Below are 21,490 nucleotides of genomic sequence, written 5' to 3' on the forward strand. Positions count from 1 at the left end.
GTGAACGAGAGAGGAAAAAAGTGGGGGAGGGAGGGAGATAGAAACTCTAGGAAAAGAAACAATCAAACTGTCATTAGATTTCTCCTCTGTCATTCTGAAAATGGGAAGACTGAAGTGTATACAGACTTTTTTTAGATTGTCATCTAAGCCTCTCATATTGTCATCAATGAGGGCAGGGGAATTTGTTTGAGGGGATGGGTAGGGGGACAGGAGGACAAGCACAGACTCAGATCTTACACTACACATGGACCTTCTGAGGAAATTAATTGAACAAGTTCAACTGAACAAAAATTAAATTAGAATGAATCAATAAACTCCTAAATACAGCAAAGAATATTCATTATAAAACTACAACAAATATAATAGTAAACAAAGAAACAAAAATATGAGAGGGATGTTCATCACTACTACCACTACTTGTTTTGGGAATTCCAGACATGCAATAAGAAAAGAATATCAGTGGTGTAGATAATGGAAACTAAGAGACAAAATTATTAACATTTAGATAATATGAGCACATTAACCGACTCACTAACAACAAACAAACAAAAACAAGTGATTAGAACCAATGAAAGAATTCAGTAAGGGACCAACACACAGTAAATGTAAGAAACAAGTAATTTACGTTTATCCCAGCAATATTTTTGCAAACAGAAAAATATCCTACTCAGAACAGCAAAAGCTAGATGTAGAGTAGCTAGAAAGGTGAAGGACCTGCATGAAGAAAACTAGAAATTCTATGGAAGGACATTGACACAGGATCTAGAGAGGTGGAAAGACACGCCGTGTTCTTGGATGGAAAGACTGAATCTCACTAAAATGCCAACACATAACACAGTTATGTGAAGTTCAAAGTAGTTCTCATTATGAAAATCTTAAGAAAGAACAGTGAGATATGAAACAGACATTAACATTTATTAGAAAGTTATGATAACCAAAAGCTGGTGCTGGGGTCTGGAGTGGAAAAACAGGCTAACACATAAAGTACAGAAACAGACCCAGAAACTATGTGTACATAATACAAAACTCGCCAACACTTATCCAGTGCTTTCTATGTGCCTAATACTATTCTCTGTGTTTTCATGGTTTAACCTATTATCTCAAACCCCTAAAAGGAAGACACTGTTATTTCCCCCATTTTACAGATGAGGGAACCGAGGCACAGACAGATTAAACAACTTTCACAGGACTGGAAAAAGTGCCAGTAAGTGTGCGTTGAGCCCCGACACTCGAATCCAGAGCTCATGACTGCCATCCTATGCCAGCTTGTACCGTGGGTATCATCATCCCTGTCATCCAAGTCAGGAGGAAGGACATCATCCCTGTCATCCAAGTCAGGAATGAATGCTACCGGGACAGTTCCACCCAGGTATGTATGAAAACACGTGGCAGGCAGGAGTGGGGCATGGTGGTGCACGCCTGTAGCCCCAGCTACTTGGAAGGCTGACGTGGGAAGATGGATTGAGCCTGGGAGTTTGAGGCAGCAGTGAACCATGATCATGCCACTGCACTCCAGCCTAGGAAACAGAGCAAGACTCTGTCTCAAAAAAAAAAAAAAAAAAAAAGGTAGATGAATGAAAGCTCTAAACTCAAAGAGGAAATTATAAAAGTATTAGACAAAATTACAGGGGAAGTATTTGTGTAACACTGGGATGGAGAGGGTTTTCTTAAGCAAAGCAGGAAACCCAAAAGTTATAGATGTAAACAATACATAGTTAATAAAATAAAGAACTAAAATCTCCTGTGGCAAAAGCAACAGAAGACAAATAATAAATGCTATACATATGTAACAAACGGATACTATCCTGATATAGAAAGAGCTCCTTTAGATTAATAATTGAAAGAATAGGGAAAAAAATCTTATAAATAGGCAATGCAGTGAGATGCTTAACTTATTAGTGGTCAGGGGAGTGCAGACTAAAACAACCACAAGGTCTTAGGGATTTTTAGACTGTCAAACAAGGTCATCGGGTACTGACAAATGTATGGATGGGTAAAAGTATCTTTTCATACACAGTTGGTAGGACTGCAAATTACTATACAATTTTGTGAAAGGATTTTTGTCGGTATTTCTTAAGATGAAAAAATGCTGATTTGTTCCAGCAATCTGAGTTCTGGAAATGCATCTGCCATTAATTAAAGCACCAGTACATCAAGATGTTTTTACAAGGTTGGTTCTGGCAGCATTGTTTGTACTGCAATACCCAAAACAAACAAACACATCTACAAATGGGAAATGAACTGAACGTCAGTGAATAGGGGAATGGCTAAGCAAATTATGGTGCATTCCCAGAAGGCAAGAAATAAGTAGCAGTTTAAGAAGGGGAAAATAAATGAGACACTATTTCACACACAAGAATGAAAACATCAGAAGATGCGAAGTGTTGATGATGCAGGGAAACAGTGAATCTCAGAAACAGTTGCTGGGGTGTCCACTGGCAGAATGCCTTTGGAAAACAATCAGCAATATCTAGAAAGCTTAAAAACACGTGGTCTGCAACCCTGCAACTCTACTTCTTGGAATATTCCCTACAGTAACTTCCATGAGAGCACAGAGAGATGTGTGAGAAAGCTCACTGTCGCTTGGTTTGTAACAGCTAGAAATTAAAGACAGCCCGCATGCCCATCAGCAGGAGAGCGGACGAGCACATGGATTATTCAGATATTGATGTGCCATGAAGAAGTGAACTGCATGAACCACATCTATCTGTGTCAACCAGATCCTCTTCAATACTTAGTGATGAGTGAAAAGTGCAGGTCACATAATGATTAGATTAAATTATATCGATTAACAAACACCTACACTTTGCCATTTACTGCTATGTGTGAGTGTGCGTGTAACACAGATAGATGTGGTCACAGTGGGAGAGCACAAGCTGTGGGCTATGACCTGGGTCTGCTTCTCCTTCTCCCTGCGTGGCTGAGTGAGTAAGGAGGGCCTGCGAGAAGTGCCAGCTTTCTGACATAGTGGGGACTATTCTTAGTCATTGCTTTACTTCCAAACTCTGATCTAGAAGCCTGAGAAATCTTCTGAGAAAGAGGAACTCCAGGATTGTGCAGACAGTGCAAAGTTCAGTGTTTCCTGAATGGAAGCAAAGGAGGGTTTCTGAAAAGGACAGATGAGTGGAAGGAGGAAGAAAAAAATGATTAAATCTAAGAAAGGGGGAAACGATCTCACGAGAAGCCCCCTGCTGCAAGATTGTGATAATGTTAAGTAGCTCCCAGATAATTGGGCTAGTTTGTGTTATCTTAGATGAGTAGATAGCAAAGTGTAATTAGGTTCCCCACTAATACATACTAAAGTGTTAGTGGCTTATAATAAATTAAATGAATTTTACGGGCATTTTATCTTAACCCAGATTCACAGGCCAGAAGTACTCTGAGAACTGGCTGCACGGGCTTTGCCACAGGTGTCTGAAACAGGGAGGGAAGCCGAGGAAGAAGCATAGAAACAACAGCCCTTTGGGATGGGAGGCAGAGCTCAAGCACAACGTGTGCACTGCACCAGGTATAAAAGTCTGGAAACACATCATATGGTGCCTGAGCTGAGAGGCTTGCGCACAAATACTCTAAAACAAATCACATATTTATAAACCCTTCACGTGACCCACAGCACAGCAGGTTACTCTCCCACACTTGACGCTAATGGCATGTAAGTTTTATTTTTGATTTTTCAATTGGGAAATAGAATATATAAAATATGTATGGATATGTGTATATGCACACACACACTCACACATGCAGAAAAATGTACAAAACACCTGTACGAACACCAACCAGGTAAAAAATCAGAACATTGTCCGTACCCTCACCCGCTACCTTTCCCAATCAACCCTCCTTCCATCCCCGGTAATCACCATCCTCGGCTTTATGATAATCATTTTCTTGTTATTGTTTAAGGTTCCGCTATGACACACCTCCCTAAACAATTTAATTCCAAAGTTATGAATTGGCCAGACACGCTCCTGGCTTCTTTCCTTCAGCACTGCGTCGGTGAGGTTTGTCCATGTTAGCAGCAGTTTGTTGATTTTCCTTGCTGTGTAGAATTTTCCTTGACAATTTATTTGTCTGTTTTACTGTTGTTGGACATTGAGTTGTTGCCATTTTGTGGCCATCATGAGTAATGCTGTTGTGAGTATCCAGGCGCACATGCACACAAATTTGGATCCCACTATAGGATTTCTGGGTCGTAGATTATAATGTAGCTTCAGTTTTACGACATATTGCTAAATTGTTTTCCACGGAGGTCATATCAACTTGTCCTCCTGCCGGCGGTATGTGAGTGTTCCCAGCCCTCTGGATCTTCTTTAATACTCAGGTGTTGTCAGTTGTTGAAGTGTTGCCCATCTGGGGGACATGCGTGTGGTAGTAGCAGCAGTTCACTGTGATCTTCTGATTTCCCCGATTCCTAATGAAGCTGAACACCTTTTGTATACTTGCTGCTTACATTTTGTACAGTAAGTACTCAAACCTCTTGCCCATTTTCTAGTGAATGACACTCCCCTTCTTAAAGATTTGTAGGTCCTTCACATACTAGGAATAATTCTCATCAGTCACTCCATGACTTGCCTTCACTCTCTCCTGGTGTCTTTCAATGAACAGAGTGTCCTTACCTTGAGGGAGGCAAACTTACCAATCTTTTCCTTTGTGTTTAATATGTTCTGAGTCTTGTTTGAAAAATCCTTTTAGCTTGAGACCTGGAAGAATAATCACCTGTAGTCTAAATGTCTTACAGTTTTGCCTTTAACTTTTAAGTCTAATCAACTCCAAGCTGAGTCTCCTGAATGGCAAGAGGTGGAGTCTGATTTCTTTTCCTCCTTCAGCCCTCCATGCTGGCTGGCTCCTGTCCTCGAGATGGATGTCCAGTGGCCCAGTGCCACCCATCAGCTGAGCCCTCCATAACAGACCCAGTACCCACATACGTGTGGCTGTTTCTTGTTTCTTTATTCTGTTTCAAGGAATGTTTTTGATGAAAAGGGGGATGGAGCTAAAGACAGTTTTGAGGTGGGGCAATTGTGTTCTTGGTGTGGGATTTCTCACCCCTTGACAGCAGTCGGTGGCTGGGCACAGGGGAAGAAGGAGCTACAGGGTTGAGAGATGCTGTTGCAACTTAGAAAAATTAAGAAAAATGAAGATACTGCTCAGTTATGGCAAGTGTTTGGTGAAACAGGGACCCATACGTGGCTTGTGAAAACTGGTTAAAGATTTTTTTTTTGTTTTGAGACAGAGTCTCGCTCTGTTGCCCAGGCTGGAGTGCAGTGGCGCAATCTCGGCTCACTGCAAGCTCCGCCTCCCAGGTTCACGCCATTCTCCTGCCTCAGCCTCCCGAGTAGCTGGGACTACAGGCACCCGCCACCACGCCTGGCTAATTTTTTGTATTTTTTAGTAGAGACGGGGTTTCACCGTGTTAGCCAGGATGGTCTCGATCTCCTGACCTGGTGATCCACCCACCTCAGCCTCCCAAATGGTTAAAGATTTTTGAGGAGAAATTTGTCAATGTATACTAATAACTTTTACTATTTGGTAATTTCACATCTGGGCATCTGTCCTAGGAAAATACTTAATAATGCATACAAATTTCACATATAAGGGTTTTCACATTGCTTATAAGAATACAAAAATTAGAAACCTCCTAAATGTCCAGGGAAGCTGGGTGTTTAAGTGAATGATGAGGCAACCATCCAATGGAATAGTACATAGAAACTAGAATAATGTTTATGATGAGATTTTGAAAATATGGGAAAATGATTTTTGCTACACTGCTAAAGGGCAGCAAGGAGGATGCAAAGTGGTATATATAGCACAATCCCAAATTTTAAAAAGTGAATAAGACAAAGTGAAAACAACTAAACATGAATTTTTATGAAAAAATTCACAAAATTCATAATTCATACAGAAAATAGGTATTTTTATGCCTCTATATTATTTTCCTTCTTTTACTTTTTTGAGTTAAAAAAACAACCCAGATATACTACATATTCCTTGTAAGAAGTTCAACTATTGAGGGATATGTAGAAAAGTATCACAATATTGGCTCCCAAAGGCCCCTCCACAGCCCAGGTAACTTCACTGTCCATGTAGAACGATTCCTTCCACTTCCTTCCCTTGGAAGGAGGCACAGACTCAAATGTTTCCAGGGGCCAAAGAAGGAAATGAAATGAAAGAAAACCTTGATATAGACAACAGACAGGTGTGGACTGGGGAAGCCTGAAGAACATCTCTGTTTACTCAAAAGTCAATAATGATCCATCGAACACTTGTAGAGGCTGGATACAGCCCATCAGCCACCCATTTCCAGAGGAGCACTCTGTAATGTGTTATTATCTTCCAAAAAGCTTTATTGAGATACATTTACATACCATTAAATTCACCCCTTAAAAGTATGCTATTGAAAGATTTTAATATATTTGCAGAGTTGTATGTATAACCATTATTATAACCCAATTCTGAAATAATCTCATCCCCAAAGGACACCTCGAACCCATTAACACTCACTCTTTGTTCCCCCTCCCCAACTCCTAGTCCTAGGCAACTGCTCACCTACTAATCTGACTCTGTGGGTTTGCCTATTCTGGACATTGCATACAGATAGAATCATACAATATGGGGTCTTCTGTAAGTGAGTTTTCCATTTAGTATATTTTTGAAGTTCATTCAGTGTTTGGCATCTATCTGTAGTTCATTTCTTTTCTTTTTTTGAAATAGAATCTTGCTCTGTCACCCAGGCTGGAGTGCAGTGGCGGGATCTAGGCTCACTGCAACCTCCGCCTCCAGGGTTCAAGTGATTCTCCTGCCTTAGCCTCTCGAGCAGCTGGGATTACAGGCGTGCACCAACATGCCCGGCTAATTTTTGTATTTTTGTAGACATGGGGTTTCACCATGTTGGCCAGGTTGGTCTTAAACTCCTGACCTCAAGTGATCCGCCCGTCTCAACCTCCCAAAGTGCTAGGATTACAGGCGTGAGCCTCCGCGCCTGGCATTCATTCCTTTTTAATGTCAAAAAATATCCCATTATATGGATAAACTATATTTTGTTTATTCATTCCTCAGTTAATTGAATTTAGGTTGTTTCTACTTTTTTACTATTGTGAACGATGGTGCTATAAATATGTGCGTACAAGTTTTGTATAGACACGTGGTTTCAATATTCTTGGGTAGAGGCCTAGGAGTAGAATTGCTGGGTCATACTGTAGCTGGGTTTAAGATTTTGAGGAACCACTAAGCTGTTTCTGAAGTGGCTGCATCATCTTACATTCCGGTGGCAGCATCAGGGTTCCAGTTTCTCCGCATCCTTGGCAGCACTTGTTACTATCTGTCTTTTTTATTCTAACCATTTTAGTGGGTGTGAAATTGTGTCTTGTGGTTTTGATTTGAAATTTCCTGATGATTAATAATGTTGAGCATATTTTCACGTGCTTATTGGAGATTCACAAATTTTCTCTGGAGAACTATTTAATTAAATCCTTTGCTAATTTTTAAACGGGGTTTTTTGTACAGAATATTTTAAAATTGAGTTGTCAGAGTTCTTTACATATTCTGGATACAAGTCCCTTATCAGATATATGATTTAGATATTTTCTCCATTCTGTGGATTGTCTTGTCACTTTATTGATGATGTCCTTTGAAGCATAGATCTTTTACACTTTAATGACATCTAACTTGGCTACTTTCTTTTGCTGCGTGTGTTCTTGGTGCCATATCTAAGAGGCTTTGCCGAACCCAAGATTATGAAGACTTACTTGTATGTTTTCTTCCAAGAGTGTTATGTTGTTAGCCCTTACTTTTAGATCTATCATCCATTTTGAATTTTTAAATTTATCTAGCAGCGTTATTGAATTATAATGCACATACTATAAAATTTATCCATTGAAAGTGTTCAATTCAAGGATGTTTAGTATTAATTTTTGCACAATGGACAATCATCAGTTTTAGAACATTTTCATCCCTGGCAAAAGGAACACTGTGTCCTTTAGCTGTCACTCCCATGACCGCTTCCTCATTCCCTGCCCCTAGGCAACCAGTAATCTACTTTATATCTGTACAGATTTTTCTTTTCCAGAAATTTCATGTAAAAGGAATCATACAATATATGATCTTTTGTGACTGGTTTCTTTCACTTAGCATAATGTTTTTGAGATTCATCCATGTTGTAACAAGTGTCAGTATTTCATTCTTTTTTCATGGTCAAATTATATAGATATACTATATTTTATCCATTCATCCATTAATGGACTTTTGGGTTGTGTACACCTTTTGATAGTTACAGGTAATGCTGCTATAATCATGCATGTACAAGTTTTTGTGTGGGCATATGTTTCTATTTCTGTTGGGAATATGCTTAAGAGTGGAAATGCTGTCATATTGTAACTCTCTGTTGAACAGTCAGGAGCTAGCAGACTGTTTCCCAAGCAGCTGTGCCATTTTACATTCCCACCAGCAGTGTATGAGGGTTCTGATTTCTCCACATCCTTGTCAACACTTGGTCTTGTCGGATTTTTTGATTCTAGCCATCCTAGTGAGTATCAAGTGGTATCTCACTGTGGTGTTGACTTGCATTTCCTAGATGACTAATGGGTCCTTGGAGAAATATCTATTCAGATCCTCACTCATTTTTTTCATTTTTTAATTGGACTATTTGTCTTCATTGAGTTGTAAGAGTTCTTCATAAATTATGGATGGAAGGCCCTTATCAGATATACAATTTGTAAAGATTTCTTCCATTCTGTGGTTCATCTTTTCACTTTCTTGATGGTGTCCTTTGAAACATAAAGGTTTGTAAATTTGATGACATCACTTTATCACTTTATCTATTTTTCTTTTATTGCTGACGCTTTTGGTGTCATATCAACAGTCCTTTGTCAAATCCAAAGTCATGAAGGTTTACTCCTGTATTTTCTTAAAAGAGTTTTATAGTTTTAGCTCTTACATTTAGGTAGGTATTTGACCTATTTTGTGTTAATTTATGTACATGGTGTGAGCTAAGGATCCAACTTCATTCTTTTGCATGTGGCTATCCAGTTTTGCTAGGACCATTTGTTGAAAAGACTATTCTTTCTCTGTTAAACTGTCTTGCTGCTTCTGTCAAAAATTAATTGGCCATAAGTGTAAGGGCTTACTTCTGGACTCTCAAGTCTATTTCATTGATCCATATATCTATCCTTATGCCAATATTACATTGTCTTGAATACCATAGCTGTGTAGTAATTTTGATATTGAGAAGTGCAAGTCCTCCATCTTTGTTTTTTTTTTTATCAAGATTGTTTCGGCTATTCTGGGTCCCTTCCATTTCCATATGAATTTGCAGAATTGACAGCTTGTCAATTTCTGCAAAGAAATCAGCTAGAATTTTGACAAGGGTTGTGTTGAACCTGTACATTACTTTGTGGGGTATTGCCATTTTAACAAAATTAAGTCCTCTGATTCATGAACATGAAATGTCTTTCAACCTATTTAGATCTTCTTTAATAATGTTAAACAATGTTTTGTAGTTTCATTGTACAAGTCTCAGACTACTTTGTTAAATTTATTCATAAATGTTTACTGTTTTTGATGCTATTGTAAATTGAACTTTTTCATACTTTTATTTTCACATAGTTGGTTGTTAATGTACAGAAAAACAATTGATTATCTTGTATCTTGCAATCTTGGTGGTTTATTAGTTCTAATAGTTTCTTTTAGTGAATGCCTTCAGATTTTCTATATATAAGATCATGTCATTTGCAAATTGTGATAGTTTTACTTACTGTACTCCAGCGTGGGTGCCTTTACTTATCTTTTTCTTCCCTAACTGACCTGGCTAGACCCTCCAGTACAATGTTGAATAGAAGTAGCAAAAGTGAACATCTTTATCCTGTTTCTGGATTCAGCCGTTCATCATTAAGTATAATGTTAACTGTGAATTTTCTTTTTTTGTGTGTGTGCGGGGACGGAGTCTTGCTCTGTCACCATGCTGGAGTGCAGTGGCATGATCTCAGCTCACTGCAACCTCCGCCTTCTGGGTTCAAGTGATTCTCCTGCCTCAGCCTCCTGAGTAGCTGGGACTACAGGCATGTGCCACCACACCCAGCTACTTTTTGTATTTTAGTATAGATGGGGTTTCACCATGTGGGCCAGGATGGTCTCAATCTCTTGACATTGTGATCCGCCCACCTTGGCCTCCCAAAGTGCTGGGATTACAGGCGTGAGCCATCACGCCCAGCCTAATTGTGAATTTTCAAACCTTTATCAGGTTGAGGACATTTTCTTCAATCCCTATTTTTTGAGTGTTTTATCATGAATGGGTGTTGGATTTTGTCAAATGCCTTTTTTGTATGTCTATTGAAATGATTACGTACTTTGTTTTGTTCTTTACTGTATTGATATGGTGAATTCAATTAATTGATTTTTGGATGTTAAACCAACTTTGCATTCCTGGGCTAAATCCCACATGTTCATATTGTTTAATGCCTTTTATATACTGCTGGGTTAGGTTTGCTAGTATTTGGTTGAAAATGTTTATATCTATATTGCTAAGGGATATTGGTTTACAGTTTTCTTGGGATGCCTTTAGTTTTGATATAACATGGGTATGAGAAAATGAGTTGGGAAGTGTTCCTTCTATTTCTTAAAAGAGTTTATGCAAGATGGGTATTAATTCTTTAAATGTTTGATAGAATTAGCCAGTGAAGCCATCTGGGTCTGGGCTTCTATTTGTGGGAAATTTTAGAATTACTAATTCAATCTCTTTGGTTGTGATTGGTTTATTCAGATTAACTATTTCTTCATGAGTCAGTTTCGGTAGTTTGTGTCTTTCTAGGAATTTGTGCATTTCATTTAACTAGTTTGTTGGCATGCAATTGTTCATAGTATTCTTTTTCATTAATTTTAATTTCTGTATTGATTTTCCCTCATTTTATGCGTCTCATTTTTCCTTTTTTACTCATTTTAATTTCTGTATTGATTTTTCTTCTCTTATTGCTCATTTTAATAGTTTGAATCCTCTGGTCAGTTGGCTGAAGAGTTGTCAATTTTGTTGCTGATCACATATCACTTTTATAATTGAATTGTTATAAGAAGACATAAGAAGTAAGAGGCTACCCCTACAATGGAGAACATTAAGGTACACTCAAGCTTTTCTGCCCATTCTTCCTACATGCCAATATGGTTGATCCAAAGTTATTTTCATTACTCTCCTCTCCATCTCTTGTCTGGAGTTGCAGGTAAGGTGAAGTTTGGGGATTGTGCACCCTCAATGGGAGCTGGTGCCTTGGTGACTTTCCAGCAGTGACAGGCCATACACTGTGGAAAGGGTTTATTTCATACCATGCACTTGAGATAGAAGAAACCACGTCCCCGTGGCCACTCGATCTGATGTTATAACTCACCGATATTGTTTTTGCCGTGTTTCCAGTTCTTTATGTCGGTGTTGCTTGAGAATGTGAATTTGGTCATCTCGGGCCAACTTTGCTGTAAAGAAAGAACAACATGAGAGGAGCCTTAGTAAGAACAATAACAATGCCCAATGCACAGTGTGCAGGCTTCCCTCAGATGCCCTGCCCGTGCCGAGTGCTTTATGTGCATGACCTCATTTGAGCCTCAGAGCACTTTCCCACTTAATGATGAAGAAACTGAGGCTTAGGGAAGTAGTGTAGCTTTGCTCTTGAACTTTTCCCAAGGTCACACACCTAATTAGTGAATTTTCTTCTTCTTCTTCTTTTTATAATTCTACTTTAAGTTCTAGGATACATGTGCACAATGTGCAGGTTTGTTACATATGTATACAGGCGCCATGTTGTGTGCTACACCCATTAACTCGTCATTTACATTAGGTATATGTCCTAATGCTATCCCTCCCCACTTCCCCCACCCCATGACAGGCCCCGGTGTGTGATGTTCCCCTTCCTGTGTCCAAGTGTTCTCATTCTTCAATTCCCACCAATGAGTGAGAACATGCGGTGTTTGGTTTTTTGTCCTTGTGATAGTTTGCTGAGAATGGTGGTTTCCAGCTTCATCCATGTCCCTACAAAAGGCATGAATTCATCCTTTTTTATGGCTGCATAGTATTCCATGGTGTATATGTGCCACATTTTCTTAATTCAGTCTATCATTGATGGACATTTGGGTTGGTTCCAAGTCTTTGCTATTGTGAATAGTGCCGCAATAAAAATACGTGTGCATGTGTCTTTATAGCAGCATGATTTATAATCCTTTGGGTATATACCCAGTAATGGGATGGCAGGGTCAAATGGTATTTCTAGTTCTAGATCCCCGAGGAATTGCCACAGTGTCTTCCACAAAGGTTGAACTAGTTTACAGTCCCACCAACAGTGTAAAAGTGTTCCTATTTCTCCACATCCTCTCCAGCACCTGTTGTTTCCTGACTTTTTAATGATCGCCATTCTAACTGGTGTGAGATGGTATATAATTATGGTTTTGATTTGCATTTCTCTGATGGCCAGTGATGGTGAGCATTTTTTCATGTGTCTGTTGGCTGCATAAATGTCTTCTTTTGAGAAGTGTCTGTTCATATGCTTCACCCACTTTTTGATGGGGTTGTTTGTTTTTTTCTTGTAAATTTGTTGGAGTTGTTTGTAGATTCTGGATATTAGCCCTTTGTCAGATGAGTAGATTGCAAAATTTTTTTCCCATTCTGTAGGTTGCCTATTCACTCTGATGGTAGTTTCTTTTGCTGTGCAGAAGCTCTTTAGTTTAATTACATCCCATTTGTCCATTTTGGCTTTTGTTGCCACTGCTTTTGGTGTTTTAGAGATGAAGTCCTTGCCCATGCCTATGTCCTGAATGGTATTGCCTAGGTTTTCCTCTAGGGTTTTTACGGTTTTAGGTCTAACATTTAAGTCTTTAATCCATCTTGAATTAATTTTTGTATAAGGTGTAAGGAAGGGATCCAATTTCAGCTTTCTACATGTGGCTAGCCAGTTTTCCCAGCATCATTTATTAAATAGGGAATCCTTTCCCCATTTCTTCTTTATGTCAGGTTTGTCAAAGAGCAGATGGTTGTAGATGTGTGGTGTTACTTCTGAGGGCTCTGTTCTGTTCCATTGGTCTATATCTCTGTTTTGGTACCAGTACCATGCTGTTTTGGTTACTGTAGCCTTGTAGTATAGTTTGAAGTCAGGCAGCATGATGCCTCCAGCTTTGTTCTTTTGGCTTAGGATTGTCTTGGCAATGCGGGCCCTTTTTTGGTTCCATATGAACTTTAAAGTAGTTTTTTCCAATTCTGAGAAGAAAGTCGTTAGTAGTTTGATGGGGATGACATTGAATCTATAAATTACCTTGGGAGTATGGCCACATTCATGATATTGATTCTTCCTATCCATGAGCATGGAATGTTCTTCCATTTGTTTGTGTCTTCCTTTATTTCATTGAGCAGTGGTTTGTAGTTCTCCTTGAAGAGGTCCTTCACATCCCTTATAAGTTGGATTCCTAGGTATTTTATTCTCTTTGTAGCAATTGTGAATGGGAGTTCACTCATGATTTGGCTCTCTGTCTGTTATTGGTGTATAAGAATGCTTGTGATTCTTGCACATTGATTTTGTATCCTGAGACTTTGCTGAAGTTGCCTATCAGCTTAAGGAGATTTTGGGCTAAGATGATGGGGTTTCTAAATATACAATCATGTCATCTGCAAACAGGGACAATTTGACTTCCTCTTTTCCTAATTAAATACCCTTTATTTCTTTCTCCTGCCTGATTGCCCTGGCCAGAACTTCCAACACTATGTTGAATAGGAGTGGGGAGAGAGGGCATCCCTGTCTTGTGCCAGTTTTCAAAGGGAATGCTTCCAGTTTTTGCCCATTCAGTATGATATTGGCTGTGGGTTTATCATAGATAGCTCTCATTATTTTGAGATACGTCCCATCAATACCTAATTTATTGAGAGTTTTTAGCATGAAGGTTGTTGAATTTTGTCAAAGGCCTTTTCTGCATCTATTGAGATAATCATGTGGTTTTTGTCTTTGGTTCTGTTTATATGCTGGATTACATTTACTGATTTGCGTATGTTGAACCAGCTTTGCATCCCAAGGATGAAGCCCACTTGATCCTGGTGGATAATCTTTTTGATGTGCTGCTGGATTTGGTTTGCCAGTATTTTATTGAGGATATTTGCATTGATGTTCATCAGGGATATTGGTCTAAAATTGTTTTCTTTGTTGTGTCTCTGCCAGGCTTTGGTATCAGGATGATGCTGGCCTCATAAAATGAGTTAGGGAGGATTCTCTCTTTTTCTATTGATTGGAATAGTTTCAGAAGGAATGGTACCAGCTCCTCCTTGTACCTCTGGTAGAATTCGGCTGTGAATCCATCTGTTCCTGAACTTTTCTGGGTTGGTAGGCTATTAATTGTTGCCTCAATTTCAGAGCCTGTTATTGGTCTATTCAGGGATTCAACTTCTTCCTGGTTTAGTCTTGGGAGGATGTATGTGTTGAGGAATTTATCCTTTTCTTCTAGATTTTCTAGTTAATTTGCGTAGAGTTGTTTATGGTATTCTCTGATGGTAGTTTGTATTTCTGTGGGATCGGTGGTGATATCCCCTTTATCACTTTTTATGGCGTCTAATTGATTCTCTCTTTTCTTCTTTATTAGTCTTGCTAGCAGTCTATCAATTTTGTTGATCTTTTCAAACAACCAGCTCCTGGATTCATTGATTTTTTGAAGGGTTTTTTTTGTTTGTTTCTATCTCCTTCAGTTCTGCTCTGATCTTAATTATTTCTTGCCTTCTGCTAGCTTTTGAATGTGTTTGCTCTTGCTTCTCTAGTTCTTTTCATTGTGATGTTAGGGTGTCAATTTTAGATCTTCCCTGCTTTCTCCTGTGGGTATTTAGTGCTATAAATTTCCCTCTACACACTGCTTTAAATGTGTCCCAGAGATGCTGGTATGTTGTGTTTTTCTTCTCATTGGTTTCAAAGAACATCTTTACTTCTGCCTTCATTTCATTATGTACCCAGTAGTCATTCAAGAGCAGGTTGTTCAGTTTCCATGTAGTTGAACAGTTTTGAGTGAGTTTCTTAATCCTGAGTTCTAGTTTGATTGCACTGTGGTCTGAGAGACAGTTTGTTGTAATTTCTGTTCTTTTACATTTGCTGAGGAGTGCTTTACTCCCAACTATGTGGTCAATTTTGGAATAGGTGTGATGCGGTGCTGAGAAGAATGTATATTCTGTTGATTTGGGGTGGAGTGTTCTGTAGATGTCTATTAGTTCCACTTGGTGGAGAGTTGAGTTCAATTCCTGGATATCATTGTTAACTTTCTGTCTCATTAATCTGTCTAATGTTGACAGTGGGGTGTTAAAGTCTCCCATTATTATTGTGTGGGAGTCTAGGTCTCTTTGTAGGTCACTAAGGACTTGCTTTATGAATCTGGGTGCTCCTGTATTGGGTGCATATATGTTTAGGATAGTTAGGTCTTCTTGTTGAATTGATCTCTTTACCATTATGTAATGGCCTTCTTTGTCTCTTTTGATCTTTGTTGGTTTAAAGTCTGTTTTATCAGAGACTAGGATTGCAATCTCTGCCTTTTTTTGTTTTCCATTTGCTTGGCAGATCTTCCTCCATCCCTTTATTTTGAGCCTATGTGTGTCTCTGCACGTGAGATGGGTTTCCTGAATACAGCACACTGATGGGTCTTGACCCTTTATCCAATTTGCCAGTCTGTGTCTTTTAATTGGAGCATTTAGCCCATTTACATTTATGGTTAATATTGTTATGTGTGAATTTGATCCTGTGTTTATGATGTTAGATGGTTATTTTGCTCGTTAGTTGATGCAGTTTCTTCCTAGCATCGATGGTCTTTACAATGTGGCATGTTTTTGCAGTGGCTGGTACCAGTTGTTCCTTTCCATGTTTAGTGCTTTCTTCAGGAGTTCTTTTAGGGCAGGCCTGGTGGTGACAGAATCTCTCAGCATTTGCTTGTCTGTAAAGGATTTTATTTCTCCTTCACTCATGAAGCTTAGTTTGGCTGGATATGAAATTCTGGGTTGAAAATTCTTTTCTTTAAGAATGTTGAATATTGGCCCCTATGCTGAGAGATCAGCTGTTAGTCTGATGGGCTTCCCTTTGTGGGTAACCTGACCTTTCCCTCTGGCTGCCCTTAACATTTTTTCCTTGATTTCAACTTTGGTGAATCTGACAATTATGTGTCTCGGAGTTGCTCTTCTCAAGGAGTATCTTTGTGGTGTTCTCTGTATTTCCTGAATTTGAATGTTGGCCTGCCTTGCTAGGGTGAGGAAGTTCTCCTGCATAACATCCTGTAGAGTGTTTTCCAACCTGGTTCCATTCTCCCTGTCACTTTCAGGTACACCAATCAGATGTAGATTTGGTCTTTTCTCATAGTCCCATATTTCTTGGAGGCTTTGTTCGTTTCTTTTTACTCTTTTTTCTCTAAACTTCTCTTCTCGCTTCATTTCATTCATTTGATCTTCAATCACTGATACCCTTTCTTACAGTTGATCGAATCGGCTACAGAAGCTTGTGCATTCGTCATGTAGTTCTCATGCCATGTTTTTCAGCTCCATCAGGTCATTTAAGGACTTCTCTACATTGGTTATTCTAGTTAGCCATTCATCTAATCTTTTTTCAAGGTTTTTAGCTTCTTTGTGATGGTTTCGAACTTCTTCCTTTAGCTCGGAGAAGTTTGATCATCTGAAGCCTTCTTCTCTCAACTCGTCGAAGTCATTCTCCATCCAGCTTTGTTCCACTGCTCGCGAGGAGCTGCGTTCCTTTGGAGGGGGAGAGGCGCTCAGATTTTTAGAATGTTCAGCTTTTCTGCTCCGTTTTTCCCCATCTTTGTGGTTTTATTTACCTTTGGTCTTTGATGATGGTGACGTGCAGATGGGGTTTTGGTGGTGTGGATGTCCTTTCTGTTTGTTAGTTTTCCTTCTAATAGTCAGGACCCTTAGCTACAGGTCTGCTGGAGTTTGCTAGAGGTCCACTCCAGACACTGTTTGCCCAAGTATCAGCAGCGGAGGCTGCAGAACAGCGAATATTGCTGAACAACAAATGTTGCTGCCTGATTGTTCCTCTGGAAGCTTCGTCTCAGAGGTGTACCTGGCCACGTGAGTGTCAGTCTGCCCCTACTGGAGGGTGCCTCCCAGTTAGGCTACTCTGGGGTCAGGGAGCCACTTGAGGGGGCAGTCTGTCCCTTCTCAGATCTCAAATTCCATGCTGGGAGAACCACTAGTCACTCCAAAGCTGTCAGACAGGGACATTTAAGTCTGCAGAGGTTTCTGCTGCCTTTTTTTCAGCTATGACCTGCCCCCAGAGGTGGAGTCTACAGAGGCTGGCAGGCCTTCTTGAGCTGCGATGGGCTCCACCCAGTTCGAGCTTCCAGGCCACTTTGTTTACCTACTGAAGCCTCAGTAATGGCGGATGCCCCTCCCCCAGCCTCACTCCTGCCTTGCAGATCAATCTCAGACTGCTGTGCTAGCAATGAGCAGGGCTCTGTGGGCATGGGACCCTCCGAGCCAGACGTGGGATATAATCTCCTGGTGTGCTGTTTGCTAAGACTGTTGGAAAAGTGCAGTATTAGGGTGTGAGTGACCCGATTTTCCAGGTGCTGTCCGTCACCACTTCCCTTGGCTAGGAAAGGGAATTCCCTGACCCCTCGCACTTCCCGGGTGAGGTGATGCTCACACTGGGTGGGCTGCTGCCAGTGTCCTGCCCCCTCTGTCCAACAATCCCCAGTGAGATGAACCCAGTACCTCAGTTGGAAATGCAGAAATCACCCATCTTCTGCGTTGCTCATGCTGGGAGCTGTAGACTGGAGCTGTTCCTATTCGGCCATCTTGGAACCAGTCTGAATTAGTGAATTTTCAACATAAGACTCAACTCCTGTGCTCTTAGCCACTCACTTTACAAAAGCCAAATCCAGTTCCTCATCCTCTTGCCCACTCACTCAGCAAGCCTTGGGGCCCCTGCCTTTCAGTGCTTAGAGAATCATTTTCAGATGCAAGAGACAGGCTTGGTTCTCACTGGGCTTGGCAGGCACAGTACATGCCTAACTCTGGCCTGCGTGTGCATTTGTACTTGAAGTCCTAACCTTCCACTCAGCCCCTCAAGACTCTTCAGGGACCTAAGGGCCCCTGGTGCAGAGCTGCCTTTTTGCTCCAGGAGAAAGGCATTTCGTGGCCCTCAGTGGGTATCTTTAAATCACTGCAGAATAGTTTACTCCTCTTCTCTGCAATTCTTATACTGAGCAAAAATGGGAGTTCACTCTGGGTTTTAGTGTTGCCTGTGGGAGCAGCAGTTCTCACAGCTCTTATGTTTCTAAGTCCATTTCATTGCTTCATGGAGAAATGTGTGACGATGACACAACCCGGTTCCCTGTCGTGCCTACACAGAGGATTGAGAATGAGCTCCATTCTAAAAGAGTGCAGTGTCCTAGATGGCTTTAGAAGAGACACATGTGCTTGGACTTGGGCTCTGTCACTGAAGCTGTGTGACCAAGAGTTGCCCTGTCCCCCTCACATGTAAAATGGAGATGATAATGCCTACTTCTCTGGGTCATGGTGTGCATTTGGGGAGAGAATGCAGGAAAGCCCTCCACACAGCACCTGGCACCCAGTAAATGCCAATGGATGGGAACAATGATCATTATCATTATGCCTATAGTTATCATTGGCCTGAGGGTTCTGCTCCTCCCTCTAAGCCTAGCTCTGAGAGCATCTTATCTCTCAGCCTGTCCTGCTGCCGTCTCTCACTGCAGGAGTTGGAGCAGGTAGCTAAGGGCGGGGCTGCTTCTCAGAGCCTTTAGAGCAGATGAAGTCATATCATGACCACTCTTTAAACTATTGCTTAAGGCCAAGCCTGTGAACGCAGCCCATAGAACTGTGAATAGGGGGAGCCCAGATCTCCTGAAAACAGGTCCTGGAATAGTTTCTCTAGCTCGCGTGGTAAAGCATTATGTTTTAAAACTTACTTTTCAACACAGATTGATATTTTTGTAAAATATAATAAAAATTAATTAATAGAAAAATGAAATTTAAAAAACCCAAAGATATTCAAAATGCAAGTCTTTTTTTTTTCTTATTAGGTGCAAAAGTCATAAAATTTTTGTTAAGTTGCTGTAAAAGTTTCTAAAACCCCTCCTCTGAGTCTTTGTATTTTATTTTGTATTTATTTTATTTTTATTTTTTTAAGAGACAGGGTCTCCCTCTGTCTCCCAGGCTAGAGTGCAGTGGCATGATCATAGCTCCCTGCAGACTTGATCTTCAGGACTCAAGTGATTCCCCAACCTCAGCCTCCTAAGTAGTTGGGACTATAGGCATACACCACCATGCCTGGCTAATTTTTTTTTTTTTTTTTTTTTGAGACAGAGTCTTGCTCTGTCGCCCAGGCTGGGGTGCAGTGGCACGATCTCAGCTCACTGCAAGCTCTGCCTCCCAGGTTCACATCATTCTCCTGCCTCAGCCTCCCAAGTAGCTGGGACTACAGTTGCCCACCACCACATCCAGCTAATTTTTTGTATTTTTAGTAGAGATGGGGTTTTACTGTGTTAGCCAGGATGGTCTCAATCTCCTGACCTTGTGATCCGCCCGCCTCGGACCCTAGCTAATTTTCAATTTTTTTTGTAGAGATGGGGTCTCTCTACATTGCCCAGGCTTGTGTCAAAATCCTAGACTCAAACAATCCTCCCGCCTTAGCCACCCAAATTGCTGGAACTATAGGCTTCAACCTCTGTACTGATCTAATTGCAGACCTGGACCCAGTTAGTTCTCAGATGACACTCAGGCCACATTCTGAGCTGTCCACCTGACAGCCCTTCCAGGCTGAGACATCTTCATCCTTGAGCTTGGAACTGGGGCCCAAAAAGGAATATTAACGGGATACCTCTGCATTCTCCCCTGGGGATGTAAAGCCAGCCAGCAGGGGAGGCTTGAGGCCACAGAAGGCAAGGTGAGTATTAATGGTGACAATAACTGTTATCATTGGCTATGGGGGGTAATTCTGGAGGCATTCAACATTCATCATCTCTTATCTACCTTAAGGAACCAGCTAATCTCTTGGGCACCTTGACTCTGAGGAGCTGGATCTCTTCAGTTTCACTGGTATGAATAAGTCAGTACATGCAGAATTGCAACATGCCAAGTTTCAAAAAGAGAATAGTTCAGTCTCCCCTGGTCCTGAAGGTGTTTGAAGAATTTATCCAATGGCTGATGAAGTTCTGGGAGCACAGCAGGATGAGAAAGCCTGGACTGATGGCAGAAGAGCTCAGCAGGGCAGGTTCCAAGGACTGACACAGTGCCTTAATGAAGCTGTCCCTTCACACAGATGCTCTGGATCTGTGGGGCCACAGTAATGGCCATCTGACATTCATGTTCACCCAAGGTGTAGTGGTGAAATATTAGATTTAAAGGGTGATCATATGGTGAGTAATTGAATCACTTGTAGGCTGGCCCCCCTCATTTCCAGGTTGTTCAAGGGATTGGTTGTTGTGCCATGTGGTGGATTAATAATTGGCCACAGCTGGTCATGGTGGCTCATGACTGTAATCGCAGCACTTTGGGAGGCCGAGCCGGGTAGATCACCTGAGGTCAGGAGTTCCAGACCAGCCTGGCCAACATGGCGAAACCCTTTCTCTAGTAAAAATACAAAAATTAGCCAGGCTTGGTGGCTACCTGGAGCCTGTAAACCAAGCTACCTGGGAGGCTGAGGCAGGAGAATCGCTTGAACCTGGGAGGCAGAGGTTGCAGTGGGCCGAGATCGTGCCACTGCCCTCCAGCTTGGGCAATAGAGTGAGACTCTGTCTCAAAATAACAATAATAATAATAATAGGCCACAAATTCTTTGACATTCCTTCCATTGAGAGATGGGGGGTCTGCATCCCCCCCTGGAGTCTCGGTGGGCTCTGTGACTGCTTGGACCAGTAGAATATGGTGGAAGTTACAGTGTGCCAGTTTCCAGGCCCAAGCCTGAAGAGATGGGCAGCTTCCACTTTCTGTCTCTTAGAAAACTTGCTCTTGGAAGCCAGCCATCATGTAAGAAATGCAAGCACCCAGAGGACACCATTCTGTGAGAAGCCTTAAAGAATGAGACTCCATATGGACAGAGAGGCCAAGGAGCCTAGAGGTGCCAGACACATGACAGAAGAAGGCCCAACCCCCCTCAGCTGATGCTACATGGCCGCAGATGAACTGCCCAGTGAAGCCTTTCCTAAATTCCTGACCTGCAAGAGCATAAACAAAATTAAATGGCTGTTTAAAGTTACCAAGGAGGTTGGTTTTACAGCAGTAGAGAGAATGGAACTTGCTGGACAGCTTCTCTATGCTCACCCTCCAACCTGTGCTGTCCCTGAAAGTGATTGGAATGAGATGCCTCAATGGGTTTTCCACCGGGAACTCTGACCAGAAAGGAGGGAATGTGTAGAGCAAGGAGAGGCCAATTACTCCCCAGCACCTTTCTACTAAGGGCCGCAGCTCCTCCAAGGGTGCTGTCTCCAGGATACTTCTGCATTACTCCCACAACCTTCCCCCTCCCCCTGCATCAGGACTAGTGGT

General features: G+C 41.2%; 1 protein-coding gene across 5 annotated transcripts in view; it reads right to left on the bottom strand.

The window, feature by feature from the left end:
- The window catches only part of ALOX5 (arachidonate 5-lipoxygenase), a 70,178-nt gene that overhangs the window by 38,824 nt on the left and 9,864 nt on the right, over nt 1–21,490 (bottom strand). For 3 of the 5 annotated variants that reach the window (XM_024254086.3, XM_054522220.2, XM_054522219.2), the window contains one exon: nt 11,364–11,445. The exons of 1 other annotated variant lie outside the window; for it this stretch is intronic. In XM_024254086.3, coding sequence (XP_024109854.2) covers nt 11,364–11,445 — 82 coding nt within the window. Of the gene's footprint in view, nt 1–11,363; nt 11,446–17,695; nt 17,791–21,490 lie in introns of all 5 variants that reach the window. One more of the 5 variants, XM_054522218.2, reaches the window with a different exon arrangement.

The sequence above is a fragment of the Pongo abelii genome, chromosome 8 (genome assembly GCF_028885655.2).
Source record: "Pongo abelii isolate AG06213 chromosome 8, NHGRI_mPonAbe1-v2.0_pri, whole genome shotgun sequence".
NCBI classification, from domain to species: Eukaryota; Metazoa; Chordata; class Mammalia; order Primates; family Hominidae; genus Pongo; species Pongo abelii.